At 41.7% G+C, this 18,622-nt stretch overlaps 1 protein-coding gene across 1 annotated transcript; it reads right to left on the bottom strand.

Moving 5' to 3' along the window:
* Positions 1-1,223: 1,223 nt before the first annotated feature.
* LOC119652280 (chymotrypsin-like) lies at positions 1,224-17,730 on the bottom strand. Its single transcript, XM_038056273.1, has 5 exons — positions 17,461-17,730; positions 2,070-2,254; positions 1,919-2,017; positions 1,578-1,864; positions 1,224-1,497 (listed from the first exon to the last, which is right to left on the bottom strand). The coding sequence occupies exons 1-5, from the start codon at positions 17,658-17,660 to the stop codon at positions 1,300-1,302; spliced, it is 969 nt and encodes a 322-aa protein (XP_037912201.1). The 5' UTR covers positions 17,661-17,730; the 3' UTR covers positions 1,224-1,299.
* Between the last annotated feature and the right edge of the window lie 892 nt (positions 17,731-18,622).

The raw sequence follows: 18,622 nt of genomic DNA, 5'->3' as shown, positions 1-18,622 counted from the left end.
AGTGTTTACGTAACGCCGAATGAGACGATGCCGGACTTTCGACACCGGCTTGAGGTAGGATAAAGTCTTCCTATCAGTATTCACCTCTCTGTGCTTCCGTGCTAAGACCCTTTAACGGGGCATGCCTCAGATCGACTCCAAAGGGAAAAGGAGTTTTAAAAATCCGGTCCGCGTTCCATTTTAAACACCTCACCCACGTTCCGACGCTCAAGCTACGAAGGAAGCATCCCTGACATAACGCTTATGTCGGAATCTCTAGCAAAGTCGGTGTACGTGTAACAAATCCTAGAAAACTTCTCGGTACATCGAGTTTGAAGTATTGGCGGCGTGCACCGACCCGGCGCCCTTTCTGCGTGTAGAACGTCACGAGGGTGAACATCTGGAAATTCATCGAATCTCTTGAAACAGGCAGAGTCGCGCTAAAGGGCGCTTCGGGGGTGCCAGCGATGCAACTGACACTGCCTAATAACGACAGTGTGTGAAACTTCCATGCCCAGGAAAAGTCCCAACCGTAACAAGTCTTCCATGTACTGGTAGACACATATTGCTACCCTACGGAAAGACTATCATGAGCTCCGCCATTTGGGGGCCCACGAGGAGGCATGCGCCATAAAAGCAAAGTATTGATCAGCAAAAAGGAGACTCCATAGTGCTATAAAAAAGCAAAGCCCGCGGTTGCCAGAACCTAGTCGACGAGGTAAATTAGGGTCCTTGGGGACTTGCTTAGAAACAGAAATTGAAGTCTTTGCAAAACAGCGATCGTTTTATACCGTAAACAGTGGCCTATAAACTCCACAACTTCATCCAGACTAAACTAAGAACCGAGAGAAGTGACGAAACCCATCCCAAGCTGATCCGGCTACCGAACGGAAATGGTTGAAATAAAAGAAGAAAATCTATTGAGAGCACACTTATACAATGCTCCACGGAGTTGACGCTCTCGCAAGAATATTCTAGAACCCATTTACTATAGGTATTCTCCCTTCGCAGCATACTTACTAGTTTTCAATTGAAGAAAACAGACAGAAAGAATATACCGCTAAAGGACGTCCTGCCTGGAAAATGTTGCAATAGCAAAGGAGCCAACCGGTAAGATATTAGGTTGTAATCTGCCATTGCATGAAGCGAATTGCTGGTCGTTAATACTTACATTTAAAAACACAACATAACAACGGGATTCGTTTATATAAGTCAATGAAAGGAAATACTTAAAAAACAAAGCATAGGATTTAACATGGTTTATTGGTTTTTTTTCAATTCCTTAGATAGACCCTACATTTTTCAAGCCAAACCATATCCTTACGGTTCTTCAGAATCATCTGCGTTAGCATCTTCATGCTGCAATGTCACGAAGTCGAATGGTTCAGTGGTTTGATCTCCAACATCAATGACAGGAGGTGGTCGCTCTGTCGGTTCCAATGCACTCGGTTCGGATGGTTCTTCGGTTGTAGTGGTGATTGGCATACTGTTCACTACCGGGGTGGAAAGTCTTCGTGGCTACATAACAATAAACAACCATTGAGTTTTGGAACCAAACGATCAAGCCCTTGCTTGATTGATATAAATCTTGACTCTACCTTGATTCCGGTGTGCAATTCGATCCAATGTAGATACGATACGACACGGGTATTCGGAATCGCTGTGCCATGGGCACAACTGTCAGGTTCAATGCTGATCCCTACTAGCTTCTGACCATTTTCTTCATCTGCTGCAACTGGCGATCCCCATCCACCAACGCAATATAAACCTTTTGAAGTTGCGTTGATGCAAATATTCCTCTCCCATATTGGATACAATTTACGGCATATGTTATAATTGAAGATAGTTGTGTTGTAGAAATTCAAGGCTTTCGAAAGGCTTTCCCCTGGAGGGAGGCAAAATTAATAAGAAAGCAGAAATTTAAAAGGAAGTATCTTACTTTTGTACCTAGCGCCCCAACCGGAAACATGGACTGGAGCACCGACTACCTCTATGAATTCCTCATCGAGTGGTGGCAGTAGGATGGGCTGAATTCGATCTGCAAAGGGAAGAAATTATTTCCTCACTCGTTATTCGAACAGAACACTTACCAGTATACTCAACTTCTTCGTCAAGTGTGATAATGGCGATATTATCAACCAACGGCCATCTGTGGTCATATTCTTCGTGCACAATAATATTATTTTCCACTGTTATCTTCAAGTTGATGCGATCCTTTTCCTTTTTATTGGCAAGTACGTAAGCGCCAAGGTAAACTTCCAAGTCACCCTTCAGACTGTTAATTGATAAAAATGTTGTTAGAATTTTTTTCATTCGAAATCGGAGATGTAAATTCTCAATAGAAAGAAGCAAGTGGGAAACCGGAAGCAAAGCCCTTCAGATATGAAAGGTTGCGTTGATTTTTATGTAAAAATTTTACAAATATAGAATAAACTTAAAGGGGGTGCGCAGTAAATTTTCAAAATATAATAATATTATTGTTAACTTTGTTTGCGCCAAAATCGTAATGGAGAAGTTTTGAAGGTTTTTTTTACGAAATACACTACATTTTGTACGAAAAGTATTATTTTCAGTGTTTCCTGTTTCGAATAAACAAAGCACAATTTATACGAAAAGATATTTTTTATCTGAATACTTTGTTCACAAAAGTACCAATTTACACAATTTTGCGCTGCACAGTTTGTGGCACTGCGCCTGATAGTTTCTAATTCTTTCTGGCAGGAACTTTATGGATATGATGATGTGTATCTTTGACAAAATACTCGCATTTTTCCCGGATTCATATTGAATATCGAGGACCCAAGCCGGCGAGGTTTGCGACATCACTCGTGAAAATGCTACCAATTTGGACATCTTTCATTTCGTATAGCTCTTATATCTTACTACTAACGGTAACTTACGGAAAGTATTAATTGAGACCTTCCATTTGACATCGCACATGCCTAGGATTGTTGAACAAAAATTTAAATCCCCCTTTTGCATGTGTAGGGATCCCCATTTAAACTCATCGAAGAACAATACATGGGGATTCACAGCTCGAATCTACCCTCCGAACCTTTCCTGAGAAAAGTAGGTGTGATATACAAACGGAAAAAAGAGATTTTAATAAAATTTCGTTTTACACAAAAAAAAAACGGATTTAAAGCCACTTCATAACTATAACTCTATCATAAAAAATTCAAAGTTGTATTGAAGAAACATAGCCATTAATCAGTTAACCCCACTTGTCATTTTGCAAACAATCGATTTTGTATGGCATTTTTTAAGTGCAACTTTAACTAAAATAGTCCATGTCTTTGCAAACCACAATTTGTAGGTACACCGGAACATAGACTAGGTTTTTACAATCAATACTTGATAGATTTAATAATCAGAATTTATTAATTTTAATGAATCAGTAAGAGCAAACGACTATTTACACATTAGAGGCAGAAGAGAATCATCTCGCTTCATGTGTTTCTTTCTGCCCCTAACTCATGGCACACTTTCCTCGCTAGTCTTCCACTCCCGTGGCGAGCTCTACAAAGTGGATAGTTCCGCGCCATCTATTTGTTCGCATTCGTAACATTCGAAATAAATTTCGAATGCTGCGAATCCTGCCGCGCCACATCACTCCACCCCCAGATGAAACCTAGGGGTTTCGGCGACTGATCCCGGAATTTCGTTCACATCAATCCACAAAGCGGACACGACGCTGCTTCGGGGTGGACACGGGTTTCAGCCTGGACAGAGAGACCGCCTTTTTGTGTCCCCCGATCTCGAGCTGGAAGAAATGTTCTCCCCGCTCGAGAACGCGCTACGGGCCCTCATATGGAGGCTGCAGCGGCTTCCGGACGGCATCCGTCCTGACCAGAACGTGCGTGCACGTGTCCAATTCCTTGGGCGAACAGGCAGGTGTGGACGAGTGTCGGGTGGGGGGTGTGGCTTTTATGTGTCGGAGATTGTCCGTCAGCAGACGCACCAACCCCGACTCTGTGAGACCCGATCTCTTGTCGAAGACCGGATCGCTTGGGAGTCTTGGGTTCTCCCCGTATACTAGCTCCACGGGGCTGGCAGCAAATTCCTCTCGGAGGGTTTTACGTAGGCCGAGTAGGACGAAAGGCAAGGCTTGGGACCAGGACGGATCGTCGCGTGCCATAATGGCGGCTTTCAGCATCCGGTGCCAACGTTCTAGCATCCCATTGGATTGTGGGTGGTATGCAGTAGTCCGCTGGCGTTTAAAACCAAGGAGTTTGCCTAACTCGGAGAAAAGGGTGGACTCAAATTGCATTCCCTGGTCAGTGATGACCACCGCAGGGACGCCAAAGTGAGGTATCCACTCTTGACAGAGGGCTTCGGCACATGATTACGCCGTAATATCTTTCAGAGGTATTGCCTCAGGCCACCGCGTAAACCTGTCAATGATTGTGAGACAATACCTATAACCGTGCGAGTCTCGCAAAGGCCCTACTATGTCGAGGTGTATTGTGTGGAACCGCCTGGTAGTGCGGGGGAATGAGCCCACTTCTTTCCTTACATGCCTGGAGACTTTACACTTCTGGCATGCGATGCACTCTCTGGCCCAGGAATTGACATCCTTATTCATAGAGGGCCAGAAGTATTTCTCGGTGACTAGCCGATTTATTGTCCTGATGCCTGGATGCGCTAAGTCGTAAACTGCGTGGAACACTTCCTTGCAAAAGGTGGCCGGAATGTATGGCCGAGGTCCCTTTTCCGAGTCTTCGCAGCAGAGAGAGAGGTTTGAGCCGAAGATGGGCAACTCCCGAAATTTGTATTTGGGGTTGGATTTGAGGCTCTGAAGTGCTGCGTCGTCCTCCTGCGCCTTGGCAATAGCCGAGAAATCGAGTGAGGCGGGGATGTTAACCTCGGAGACACGAGACAAAGCGTCAGCAACTATGTTGTCCTTGCCGGACACGTACTGCATGTCTGACGTAAACTGGCTTATAAAGCTCAGATGTCGAAACTGACGAGGGGACGCTTTGTCGGGCTTCTGTTTCAAAGCATACGTGAGAGGCTTATGGTCCGTGAACACTGTGAACAGCCTGCCTTCTAGGGAGAAACGAAAGTATTTGATGCTCAAGTGCGCGGCGAGCAGTTCGCGATCGTAGGTACTGTAGTTCCGTTGAACGGAATTCAACTGCTTCGAGAAGAAGCTCAACGGCTGCCAAACTTGATCCACCTTTTGGTGAAGGGCAGCACCTACTGCGATATCAGAGGCATCAACAAAAACGGCTAGGGGTGCATCTTGCAGAGGGAATGCCAAGAGTGTAGCGTCGGCCAGTTGTTGACGGGATTTATCAAACGCGCGGATAGCCTCTTCAGACCACACGATCTCTCGTGTGTCCTTAGTTTTGGGGCCAGACAAGTACGCGTTCAAAATGGACTGGTGATGGGCGGCCTTAGGCAGGAAACGACGGCAGAAGTTTAGCATGCCCAAGAACCTCCTCAACTCCCTCACTGTCTTCGGACGCGGGAAGCTTGTTATCGCATGCACCTTGTCTGGGTCGGGCTGTATTTTTTTTTTTGTTAAATATTGTAATAATTTTAATTATTCTTTAACTAAAATAGTCCATTTCTTTGCAAACCACAATTTTTAGGTACACCGGAACATAGACTAGGTTTTTACAATCAATACTTGATAGATTTAATAATCAGAATTTATTAATTTTAATGAATCAGTAAGAGCAAACGACTATTTACACGTTAGAGGCAGAAGAGAATCATCTCGCTTCATGTGTTTCTTTCTGCCCCTAACCCATGGCACACTTTCCTCGCTAGTCTTCCACTCCCGTGGCGAGCTCTACAAACTGGATAGTTCCGCGCCATCTATTTGTTCGCAGTCGCAACATTCGAAATAAATTTCGAATGCTGCGAATCCTGCCGCGCCACACAACTATGTGAGAATGCTTCCTTTAAATTTCAAGTCAATACAAATAAAAATGGCTGAGATATGACCATTGATGAAAAGGAATCCGTACCATAAACGACCTGAAGTTGAAAATTTGAACTCATTTTTCTACAAATCACATATTTGAAACCAGTGACCAAAATTACTCGAAACCTTATAAGCCGATATTTCTGTACAAACATTTTGGCTTATTCAATACATAACAAGTTGAAGTTCCGGAAGCTAGACGTTTCGAATATAAAGGTTTTTATTCATCTTGTGTAAGAAATTCCTATTTACGTTTTTCCGTTCGCGCATACCTCAAAATATTCCTTCATATACATATGTACTTCCAAAATCCAACTCCTTCGTTCATATGAGTTCAATTTATATGACGATGACGTCATACACGTTTTAGACTACGATAAATTCACATACAGATGCTTAATTTCAACCTTCTACAATTTTGTTAATAATGGTTGTATTTTTTTCAAACTTGCCCAAATGCATTATATTCTTACTTATAACCGTACCAAATTTCTAGGATAAACTTAAGGGGGTTTTCGGGAAATTTTCAAACATACGATAATATACCATAGTTATCATTATTTGAGCAGATGTCAAAATGGGATATATTTTGAGGCTTAGATTTCGTATGAATGCACCATTTGTGTTTGTTTTTTTCAGATTTTGCGGTTGGATAGGTTCTGAGAGACCTGTTACAATTTTTGGGGCACACATTTTGATCACCCACTTCGGTATGCTTAGCCCGTTATCAAAAATATCATCAGCTTCGAAAAGTACTAATTGAGTCTTTTTATTGTGTAGCAGACAAACAGACAGACGGAAACTGGACAGACAGACACCGAATCGATTCTAATAAGGTTTTGTTTAGTCTAATGAGGTTTTGTTTTACACAAAAAATTTAAAAAAATTAAAAGTAGTTGAATGTATGCACTTTAAGATGATGTAATGATCGTTTAAAGTAGTTTCGTGGTTTTCTTGACGAAAACTCATGAAAACGACCAATTTTTGCAAAAATGGAGTTAACCCCTTTACCAGTAAATGAAACAGGTCTGAAACCGGAATCTCGCCGTTTTAATGTATGAAAGGCTTTATTAATTGTTTTATTTATATATAACTCGTATTGTATATACGATAAATAGGTATACCCAATGTTTAATTCATTTTATCTCTTAGGAAGTAGTTATTTGATGCGAAAAAGGTAACTTTGAATAAATGTAATTTTGTTAATAATGGAAGGATTTCCACCAAACTTTCCAGTATAGCGTTCCGTCTTAAAACCTATATTATTATGGGGGTTCGCAGTAAGTTTCCAAATATGATGCCAAATTTTTTTGCGTTGGATAGTTTCTGAGAACGGATCCTTGAAGTTATTGGCCTCTGCACTACTCCCCTTTCCAACGAATGTCAATACTAATATCTGCTTCGGAAAGTGCTAACCAAGACTTTTTATTCGAGACGGTTGGCTGCCATGGCTATATTCGGCGAAAAACAACACTCTTTTAGGTGTATAAGGACCCACCTCCCTCCCTAAGTTCAACGTGCAGCAATGCAATTTAATGCATGCGTGACAGTTCACCCAACTTTTCTACCGAAATTCATGTTAGTGGGCGTAACCGTTTCTAAGAAAAATGTGTGTGACAACGGTAAATGGAGTGTGTTATTTCCGAAAGAGCTCCAAACGGCTAATTAAATAAAAAAACAGCATAAATAAGGCAAGGTTAGCAAAGCTGTTTAGAAGCGAGGTCATCTCAGCCTAATCGATTGCACATGTTACTCAACAAGCTTGATCCTACTCGTTGTTGCCCCGATCGTAAAGAACACCGTTTCTGGAAGGCTACTTGAGTCAAATAACGCTTATGCGTGAATCAACTTCATAATGCATTTAACTAGACATTTTATTAAGTACATTTTACTGTCCTCTAAAATCGCCTATTCAATGACCTCCTAGCTATACCGTTAGCAGGCTTTTGCCAATTTGAGAATTTTTTCTATTTCAAGGGAGCGGCAACGAGGAATCTGTTAAAAAAACATTTCCAAGATATCTTTGTCCAAGATGTGAGAAAGCTGCGGTCTTCCATGCAGTAGTTTAACATCTCATCAAGGGAAATGTAATTGCTGCTGTAAAGGCCTTTAGTTCCTTTGCAAGATTTTTGCTTTCCGGTAGGAATCACAATTTCTTCATTCCACTGACTGTCCTTGATAAGGCGGATAATTTATATCAATCCTTCCTAATATTCCAAATAAACATAGCTAGGGCAGTGTTGCTAGTATTCTCCATGGTGAATTATCTGTTGAGTTATCTCAAATCGGCACATAGCTCCTTCGAAAAACTTTCTAAAAAGATGTTTGTATCCTTCAAGAGTCATTGAAAAGTGTCTATTATCAGGAACCACAGCAGTGAAGAGGAACCTTCCCTGGGAGCAGACTCTAAGACAGCCGACCTCAAAAATTCTGTCCGACTACAATATGAATCTTTCTCCACTCCAACATGTACAGTATACATGTTAATGGTGAATTGATTCTACGCCATCTTCATTTTCTCTAGCCTTTGTCCGTTCACAAGCAAAGTCGGCTCGTCGTACAATCGGTTGCGCCATTTTATTTTACCAAAAGCCTGATCTGGATGCAGTGGCGAGGCCTTCAAATCACCATCCAGCATTTCAAGCTACCGTTGTTTCCGCCTTCCTTTTGGTCGCTTGGAATTCTCGTTAGCGCGAATTAAATGACCATACCATCGACGACACCTCTCTTGCACTTTTTCCATAATCAGTGCAAACCCATATCGATTGCGGTTATCCCTATTTCTGATGAGATCAAAGCATGTTACGCTACTAGTCTAACACAGCATTTTCGTCTCCATTACCGCAAGACCCCGTTCTTTGTCTTTTATAGTCGGCCAATACTCAGAACCATAGAGAGTGACAGACCAGAGACCATTGCGGTAAATTTTAAGTTGGAGACGTTCGTTGATACATCGATCAAAAAGAACACTAGTTGTGGAACGCAACTTAATCCATGTTGCACTAATGCGTGAAGCAAGTTCATAACACAGTTCTACATTGACTGATAGCATTGCCTCGAGATGTTTAAATCGCTCAATTCTGGGTTTTTTTTTTCTTTTTGAGGAGGTGGAAATCTTGAAAAGGCACTGGTCTGGACACACCAGCGTGTGGGATTTTTACCCACTAAAACCAAACCCGGGTCCCTCCCTACCCCGCGGGACCACCATAAGGTATTATATCACGGGGCGGAGTCAGCTCACTCTAGCTCAATCCCATTTCTTCTATACTCTGCGCACGCGACCGCGCTTTTCTCCCCTCCTCTGCCTTTTTGCAATTTATCTTGAATAGATACGATCATGGAGTTGACCGCATCCCAATTCTCTTGATGTGCTAGCATTTTCGGCACCAGATTTTCTGGTACCAGTACCTTTCCTAGAGTCTCCTCTAGATTCCTCCTTTCTTCCACAAATCTCGGACAGTGGAAGAATACATGCTCAGGGTCCTTTGGGACTCCATCACAATTTGGACAGTCGGGTGAGATCTCCAATTTAAACCTGTGAAGGTATTAGAGATATCCTCCATGTCCCGTGAGAAACTGGGTGAAATTATAATTAATCTCACCGTGTCGTCTCTCCAACCACTCCTTGATGGGAGAAATGAGCCTGCGAGTCCACCGACGCTTTCCCGAGCGTTCCCACCAATCTTCATCATCATCATCATCAACGGCGCAACAACCGGTATCCAGTCTAGGCCTGCCTTAATTAGGAACTCCAGACATCCCGGTTTTGCGCCGAGGTCCACCAATTCGATATCCCTAAAAGCTGTCTGGCGTCCTGGCCTACGCCATCGCTCCATCTTAGGCAGGGTCTACCTCGTCTTCTTTTTCTACCATAGATATTGCCCTTATAGACTTTCCGGGCGGGATCATCCTCATCCATACGGATTAAGTGACCCGCCCACCGTAACCTATTGAGCCGGATTTTATCCACAACCGGACGGTCATGGTATCGCTCATAGATTTCGTCATTGTGCAGGCTACGGAACCGTCCATCCTCATGTAGAGGGCCAAAAATTCTTCGGAGGATTCTTCTCTCGAACGCGATTAAGAGTTCGCAATTTTTCTTGCTAAGAACCCAAGTTTCCGAGGAATACATGAGGACGGGCAAGATCATAGTCTTGTACAGTAAGAGCTTTGACACTATGGTGAGACGTTTCGAGCGGAACAGTCTTTGTAAGCTGAAATAGGCTCTGTTGACTGACAACAACCGTGCGCGGATTTCATCATCGTAGTTGTTATCGGTTGTGATTTTCGACCCTAGATAGGAGAAATTGTCAACGGTCTCAAAGTTGTATTCTCCTATCCTTACTCTTCTTCGTGTTTGTGTTTGACCAGTGCGGTTTGATGTTGTTGGTTGATTCGTCTTCGGTGCTGACGTTGCCACCATATATTTTGTCTTACCTTCATTGATGTGCAGCACAAGATCTCGCGCCGCCTGCTCGATCTGGATGAAGGCAGTTTGTACATCTCGGGTGGTTCTTCCCATGATGTCGATATCGTCAACATTGGCCAGTAGTTGGGTGGACTTGAAGAGGATCGTACCTCTTGCATTTACATCAGCATCACGGATCACTTTCTCGAGGGCCAGGTTAAAGAGGACGCATGATAGGGCATCCCCTTGTCGTAGACCGTTGTTGATGTCGAATGGTCTTGAGAGTGATCCTCCTCCTGCTTGGTCAGGGTCAGCCTAGTCAGTCTTATTAATTTCGTCGGGATACCGAATTCTCTCATGGCCGTGTACAGTTTTACCCTGGCTATGCTATCATAGGCGGCTTTAAAGTCGATGAACAGATGGTGCAACTGTTGTCCATATTCCAACAGTTTTTCCATCGCCTGCCGCAGAGAGAACCCACCGATCTTGCCATCTATTTATGGATCTATCCCTCTCAACGTTCTTCGTCTGTCAGTTCTGGGTATGTCACTGCCATTGACAGTGATAGTGGGGTGCTGAAATGGTTGACAAACCTCAGGCGTGGACCTTCAGTTAACCCCAATAAAACCTCAATGTTGTTATTTACAAAATGGAAAAACCTGAATTATCTTTGTCGTCCAGAAATGAGGGGTACAATCCTTCAACTCTCCGAAAAAAATAAATATTTGGAAGTTGTTCTTCTTCTTTGGAAGAACCATATAGAGGTAAAAATGGAACGAGCTCTTATGAGATGTGTAGGCGGGCCTTTGCCTCGACATTTCTCCCATCATCATGGGCAGTTAGGCCTCATGTATTGGGGATATATGTTGCTATCATTCTGGAGATGGCAGCGAGAACAGGACATCCACCCCAACGTTCCGGCGCTCGGGCTGCTAGGGAACGATTCCCGACGTAACGTTCTCGTCGGAATCACTGGTGTCACTGGTAGACGGTTGGCGAGTTCCGAAAAACTTCTCGGAAGGCGACCATCAATACACTGCCTTCGAAGTGGTGGACGCAAACTCTCGGTGTGTTGGAACAAGCAGTCCTCTCTATGAAAAGCAAGAAGGCGCCACGATCCGATAATATTCCAACAGACGCGTATAAACTGGTATTCTAACATCGGCCAGACTTACTGCACTCAACACTTTCCTGAAATAGGGCGCTTTCCCTGCTCGTTGGAAGATGGCGAGTTGCCGTCTTCATACCGCCCACTATGTATGCTTAACACTGTTGGAAAAGTGCTTGAAAAGCTCATCAGAAGTAGACTCGCTGAAGCGATTGCGCAGCCTAAGATTTATCTCCCTAGGAGTTTTGTTTTAGAGCAGGAAAATACACAGTTGATGCTATCATGAAAGTCATGGATGCCGTTCGACGAGCGGAGGCACATAACCCCCGAACTCAACAGGTGGCGCTCCTCGTAACGCTTGACGTCAGAAATGCGTTTAATTCCGCAAGAGGGAAAGACATTCTACGCACATTAGACATTACTTTCGACGTGTAGAACTATCTCTTACGAATATTGAGGGAATATCTAACGAGCCGCTCCCTGCTCTATGAAACACTAGAGGGCCAGAGGAGGATGGAGGTCACGTCGGGGGTAGCACAACGATCCATCCTTGGGTCGGGCCTATGATACCTACCTATGATAGTCTACTTAAACTCGACCAGCCAGAAGAATCGCACCTGGTCGGTTATGCAGATGATATGGCGGCACTTGTTGCTGGACGCACTTTCGAACAGGCACAAAGCAGACTCGGAATATTGATGTGGCAGGTAAGTGAATGGAGACTACTCATTGTTTCAACCTTGCACTGGAAAAAACCGAAGTAATCATCCTCACTAAAGAAAGAATTCCAACCCCGCATCCCATATCGTTCGGCGAGTCGATAATCAAGTCAAAACCAGCGGTAAAGTACCTCTGGCTGATTCTTGACTCAAAGATGAGCTTTTCTGAGCAAATCAAAGCAACAGCGAACAAGGCTGCAGTTGGAGTTTCGGCGTTAAGTAGGCTAATGGTAAACATTGGGGGACGCCTAGCAGGCGACGTTTCCTGACGAATTCAACGCAGTCTGTCCTGCTCTACGGCGCAAAAGTATGGGCTGACGCTCTTGGAAAGGAAGTATATCGTAAACATCTCGCGCAACTACAGTGACGGGTTGCTTTGCAGGTGACGTCTGCGTACCGCACTGTCTCTAAACCGGCCGTGATCGCGATCGCGAATGAACCATTGTTTATATTTTTAATTAAGTCGGTAACAAAGACGAAAATTAAGAAATCATTCTATTTTTAAATAATCGCTATACCAGCTGCACTTTATCTTTCGTGTGAAGCGCCTCATATTTTGAATAGAAGCCGTCTCTGAATATGGAATATACTCGCCAGGTACATACTTTCAAGTAGTATTTTTGAAACAAAAAATTTCTGTAACCAAACTGTCTTGTTGGCCTGTAAAGTTGCAGGAAGTTACAACAATTACCATTATTCAAGTTATAACTGTGAAGCTTTTAAGAAAATCTCCAAATATCCTTTTGTAGTTTTTGAATATTTTAATTGCTTCATGTATATAGACTTGCCATGTAGCTCATGGGCGTCTGAATGCGACTGCGCTTGAGATAGGATCTACTTTACTTTAGATAGTCACATCCCAAAGAGTACGTTGTCTCAGCAGCTGAGCGAACTAAAGTCTAAATTTTACAAGGGCAGTTATTACCGTTCTTCTGGGCAAACTGCATTAGAAATCAAAAGGTGAATGCGAGCTTGAAAAAGAAAAAATCCTCGTAAAACAAATATCAAAGTGCACCACCCTCAAACTGCTCTTAAAAAGTAAGCTAGACAAGGATACCATACCAACCAAAACTGCAACAAAGTCTAAGAACACACTTTGTTTCCAAAGCTGAAGGAGGGTAGAATGTGGACGAGAACAAGGTAAATCAAATTTTTACAGGTCGCCAATGTCGCCTAAAAAATGCCTTTCTTTCAAGCTATTTGAGGTCCTAGCTTTTGGCCTTGATGAATGGAAAAAAATGAGAAATGGAAAGATGAGATTCGACCGCTACGAGGACGCTAGAACCAAACTATCGTAAAGCTGTTGGAACTATCAAACGCAGTAAGGATTTGACTGGTGGTAAAAAGTTTCAGCCAGTGACGGGAAATAAGCTCTTTATAATATGCCTCTCGCAAATTGAGCCCACTTATACTAGAAACCAGTCCTATGTGGACTAATGGACACGCTAATTGCTCGTAGACCTCATGAAGCGAGAGGTAGATAATAGAGGGGCAACAGGAAAGTGATCAAATTGGTGGTGGACCTAGTCCATGGCAACAAAGTCTACAGGCTGGTCAAGGTTCATTCTTGTTACGCAGTGCGTTAACGGCGTGGTAAACTAAAGGACCCATGTTTCCTGTTTGTTTACGAGCATGACTTGCTAAATGCCTTCACCAGTTTATCGAAAATTCAAACATTCACAATTCAAAACCTTCTACATGAACTCATGAGGAGTTTCTCGATTAAGCATCTGGGGGACGCCAAATTCTATCTCTTAATTGACTCCTACACCACGAGTTTGTAGAACCTTGATGTATTTCGCCCAAGCCACAAGATCAGACGTTACGCACGCCATGATTTTATATTAGGAAATCTATAAGTAATCACATAAAGCCGGGACAGCATCCACAAGGTCAAGCTTCAAGCGGACAATCGGAAGATCTCACACGTAAACAGTATCTATATTGACCTGAACGGTCTGTCTCTGGGAATCTTGGAAGCAACGGGGTCTTCCTTCGTCCTCGAATAAGACCAAATACGTAGAAATCACGACACGCTCTTCTCTCTTGGCCCGGATGTGAAAGCACCCGTCATTGTCGTAATCTGTCCTTTGTTAATAAGAGATATCATTATATTTTTTGCTATTCCCTTTCATTGCTCGTACCAATTAATTGTTAATTTGTTTCCTGGAGGAGGAGCTACCTAGATTGAAACAAAAATATTTCATGACAATCCAGATTCATAAAAACCAAAAATATATTAAAATAATTGGATATTCGGTGAGTTAACAAAATTGTCATTATGTTCATATCAATGAATTTCACTCCAAACTTTGACGAAGAGTGTTACCTGGGAATTTTATGACACCAAAACTGATAAGACTCATCATAATGACAATGTGCCAATCTGACGCTCAAGTAAAAATACAAAATCAACTAACAAGATGTTTCAGTCCAAACTCCGTTAAAACAAGGCAAATGGCTGGCGCCAACATTATTTAGCATCCCTCTGCAGTATATAATCCGAAAGATGCCAGTAGATCTAAATAGTAAGCTACTGAAGAAATTATCCCCGATATTGGCTTATCACACGATCAGTAGAGAGCACGAAGGAGACCCTGATGAAGCTTAATGAAGCAACAAAGCAAGTTAGTCTAAAAATAAACGAGTGGAAAACCAAAATTATGACACAAACCAGAAGAAAGATGCGAATCAGATAAAACTTGAAAGTTTTAAAGGTTTTGTGTAAAATAAGACCTTATTAGAATCGATTCAGTGTCTGCCCGTTTGTCTGTCTGTCTGTTCATCTATCACACCCGATTTATTCGGAAACGGCTCGAGCTATTGTCACGAAATTTGGTGAGAACATGTGATCTGTGAATCCCTTTACATACATACGGCGCCATTTTCTGTTGAAGTTAAGAGGCCTCTTCATCAGTGCTGCCTTTTTAATACCAAAAGTGTTAAATTTAGTACTGAACTGGTGATGTTACCACAACATTGAAAGAAGATCTTGCAACATGCATGTGTGGCCAGGGCTAAATTTTATTTTTTTTGTGTATAACGAACTTTCATAGTCGCTCGGTCAGAAGAAAAGAAATTATTTTCGAAAATAACCCAGAAAAGAGTTTGCTTTTATGTAAGAGCGTGCTATATCTTCTCTCGCAAATACAACTTGTTTGGGTTTTGTAGATAAACCAACGCAGACCTTAAAATTCGTGACAAACATACTATAATTTTCTGCTTTCGACAACATTGCTCCTTTGCGAAAAGGGGGTGTAAAAATTTTTTGCACAGAATATCATGTGGGGTATCAAATGAAAAGTCTTAATTAGTACTTTTGGAAATTAATCTTATTTCTGATATTGAGTGAATCATAGAGAGTGAGGGTGTAATAGGTCTCGTTCTCAGAACCTATCAAACCGAAAAATTGGAAAAAAACCACAGTGGCCCTATCTGGACTTCAAAATACATGCCATTCCAATACCTGCTCTATAAAGTTAATAATAGATTATTACTATATTTCAGAAATTTACACGAAAATCCCCCTAAAGTTTATGTTAGAGGTACAAAATACTAATGGTATTTAGTAAGTAATAATATAATATACAATTTTGGAAATTTTGAAGGAAATCCAACTATAGCTTTAGAAGATCAAAGTTTTGTATTTCACGTTAATTTATCACAATCCAAGACGTGAATGATGTCATCATCATATACAGAATACTATATAAGTGAACTCATATTTTTGAATTTTTAGCTATGTACGAATTGAAAAATGCGTGTAGTAAATTTCGAACACAAAGCCTTTATACCTGAAGTATTAAGCTTCCGATATACTGGCTTGTTTGTACTTAAGTGCAGCCCTCACAAAGGACAACAAGCAAATAGACAAAATCAACAGGCGGATCATGCTTGCCATCAAAAAATTTTACCTGATACTACCAATTCTTAAAAATAACAATTTACACACATAAAATTCACAATAAATATAACACTGTAATCCGGCCCTGTTTTACGGCTGCAAGACGTGCCCAATCAAACTCAGTAAGGGTGGAGGGCAGATAGCAAATGAAATACAATAGTAAATTGTATTTATCATACGACGAACCAAAAGCCGCCATCCAAATCAAGAATATTAAGTGGGCAGACCATATAGAGCGTATGAACGACAGAAGAATTGCCAGGCGTCTATTCAAAGGAAATGTGACAGGGAAAGAGTCACTAGGAAAACCCCGAAACCAATAGGAAGACTCAGTGAATAACGCAATCTTAGAGCTGTTCGATTTGCCGAGGCCATTCAATCAAGAAGAGTGGAGGTGGAGACTTCAGGAAACCAAGAACCGACATCGGGCTGTAGCACCATAGAAGACCAGCCAAGAATTAAGTTCCTTTTTCTTTTTATACAAGCTCATGCCGTGGAGACCCACTGTAGATATCTTTATTAGGCATAAAATTGCCAAGAAAGTACCGCCTTACACTATAAGAAGATGGCGAAAGTCATTTACCATGCAAAGACATACTTTTATAATTCCGGAAAAGTCGTACTTTATATATAATCCTACCTAAATACTCCCAAGTTGCTACATTAACTAAACCCGGTGGAACTTTCGTGAGAACTGATTCATTATGGAGATTAAGAACCCAAAGATTTACTTTCCTCCCAAGGGCAAAAACAGGAGTAAAACCTGTTAGTAATACGGAGGAAACGATGCAATTTTTTGACTAAAACAGTTTTACTGTCCTTTACTACTTAATTGTTTTGGAATGGCTAAGGTGATTGAGTGTGCACCTCAGGATCAGTAACCAGAGGTCCCGATTTTGGTGATAAAGTATTTGTGCTCGTCCGCTGCTGTAAATAGCATCGATTTCAATGCTAATGAAATTGAAAAATAGTCTCATTACCAATGAGTAAAAAGCATATATGGATACTCGATACTCAACAAAGGAAGCAGGAGCTGTATAGTTTTATTTTGAATGGCTTTAATGGTAGGTGTAAAATAACTCCTCTGGTATTTTACCGGAAGCTTAGAGCAACCTTAAAAGATCTAGAAATTATTCGTGAAAACTGGCATACAATATGTCACACTTCACAATATGTAGGAAACCCTCACAAGACCTTTGCCGAACAGTCACAATTATATTTCGCATAAATAATCACTCTGGACTAAAGCACCCCCGATAAGGATCCATCATTGAAACTCATTTATAATTCACTGCGCGTCTGAAATCTGCTTTCAAATATCGCTAGTAGATGATGTAGTGATTTCAACTAAAACTCCAAAGGAGTTGTGGCTACATTCACATATACTATTATATATTTACATACTCAGCAAAAGGAGTCGCTGCAGTCAAAATATGCTTGGGTGAAAATAGTGCTCCAGCAAACCGGTCGCCCGTTGCAGGCGAATAGATGGCGGCATGGTAAGGAAACTGTCCACGCCTTGCAACAAGTGCCCGAACTCTTTGGCCACTCTCACCACTCCTGATTAATTGAAACAAAACTAAAATCAAAATCGTTCGCCACATTGTGTTTCCTAACCCGCCAACGGAAAGCTACTTATTTACAACTAAATACATGAAATAGGAACTCCGGAAAGTTATGTTAACTATTTATAGTGGAAAAACAATTATATGGAACGGATTTGATTTGAGAAATTAGTGGCGTGCAGAAATAAAAATTAACTATCGACAATTATGGTTGAGTAGCCATAAACGGGAAATGTTACAGAAATAACGCTGCTCAATGGGGCGTTGAATTTCAATTCAATTAGGTTCAAGTCCAGTGAAAATCAGTGCACGGGATACTTTATCTGTAACGCATTTTTACTTATCATCGATTTACATAATTTATTGACGTAAATTCAGCCAACTAAAGACTCCAAGATTTACTGATGTGTCCTTGGCAGCACGTGGCCGGAGACGTTTCGGCAGGGGTTGATCATGGTGATATTTATTTATTAGATATCATAAAAATGAATTTGAAAAAAGTCATATATTTGCGATATACAACACTCTTGCAGATGTTTTCTCCTTTTTGTTCATAAATATTTTTCATTTTCTAGAAAGTACATACTTGCCTCCTGCATGGCTTCCTTATGCAATTTCCCAAAAGATTGCACGCTTCTTTCACTGTTCTGCGCCACGTAATTCTAGGGCGACCCCTAGTCATTCTGGGACAATGCGTTTCCTTGCATATCAATAGATTTGTCACTCTTTCTCAGTGTGTGACTTATAAACCGAAACATTCACCTTCTCATCAACATATCTACTAATATCTGGCCCATACGCTACCGAAATTCCTGCTTAAACATCACTTTGGTCAATATGAGAAATGTAAATACGTTTAGGCGTGAAGAACTAGACTTCGTAAGTGACTCCTTGGTCAAGCATCTACATCGGCATGTCAGCAAAGAGTATATCGTACGCTAACAGGCGGAATTGCTGCAAATATCGGCAATGCCTGTGGAAGTGGAGAATGAATAAATTCT

The sequence above is a fragment of the Hermetia illucens genome, chromosome 3 (genome assembly GCF_905115235.1).
Source record: "Hermetia illucens chromosome 3, iHerIll2.2.curated.20191125, whole genome shotgun sequence".
Classification (NCBI taxonomy): Eukaryota; Metazoa; Arthropoda; class Insecta; order Diptera; family Stratiomyidae; genus Hermetia; species Hermetia illucens.
This window is presented reverse-complemented; position numbering and strand designations above follow the sequence as displayed.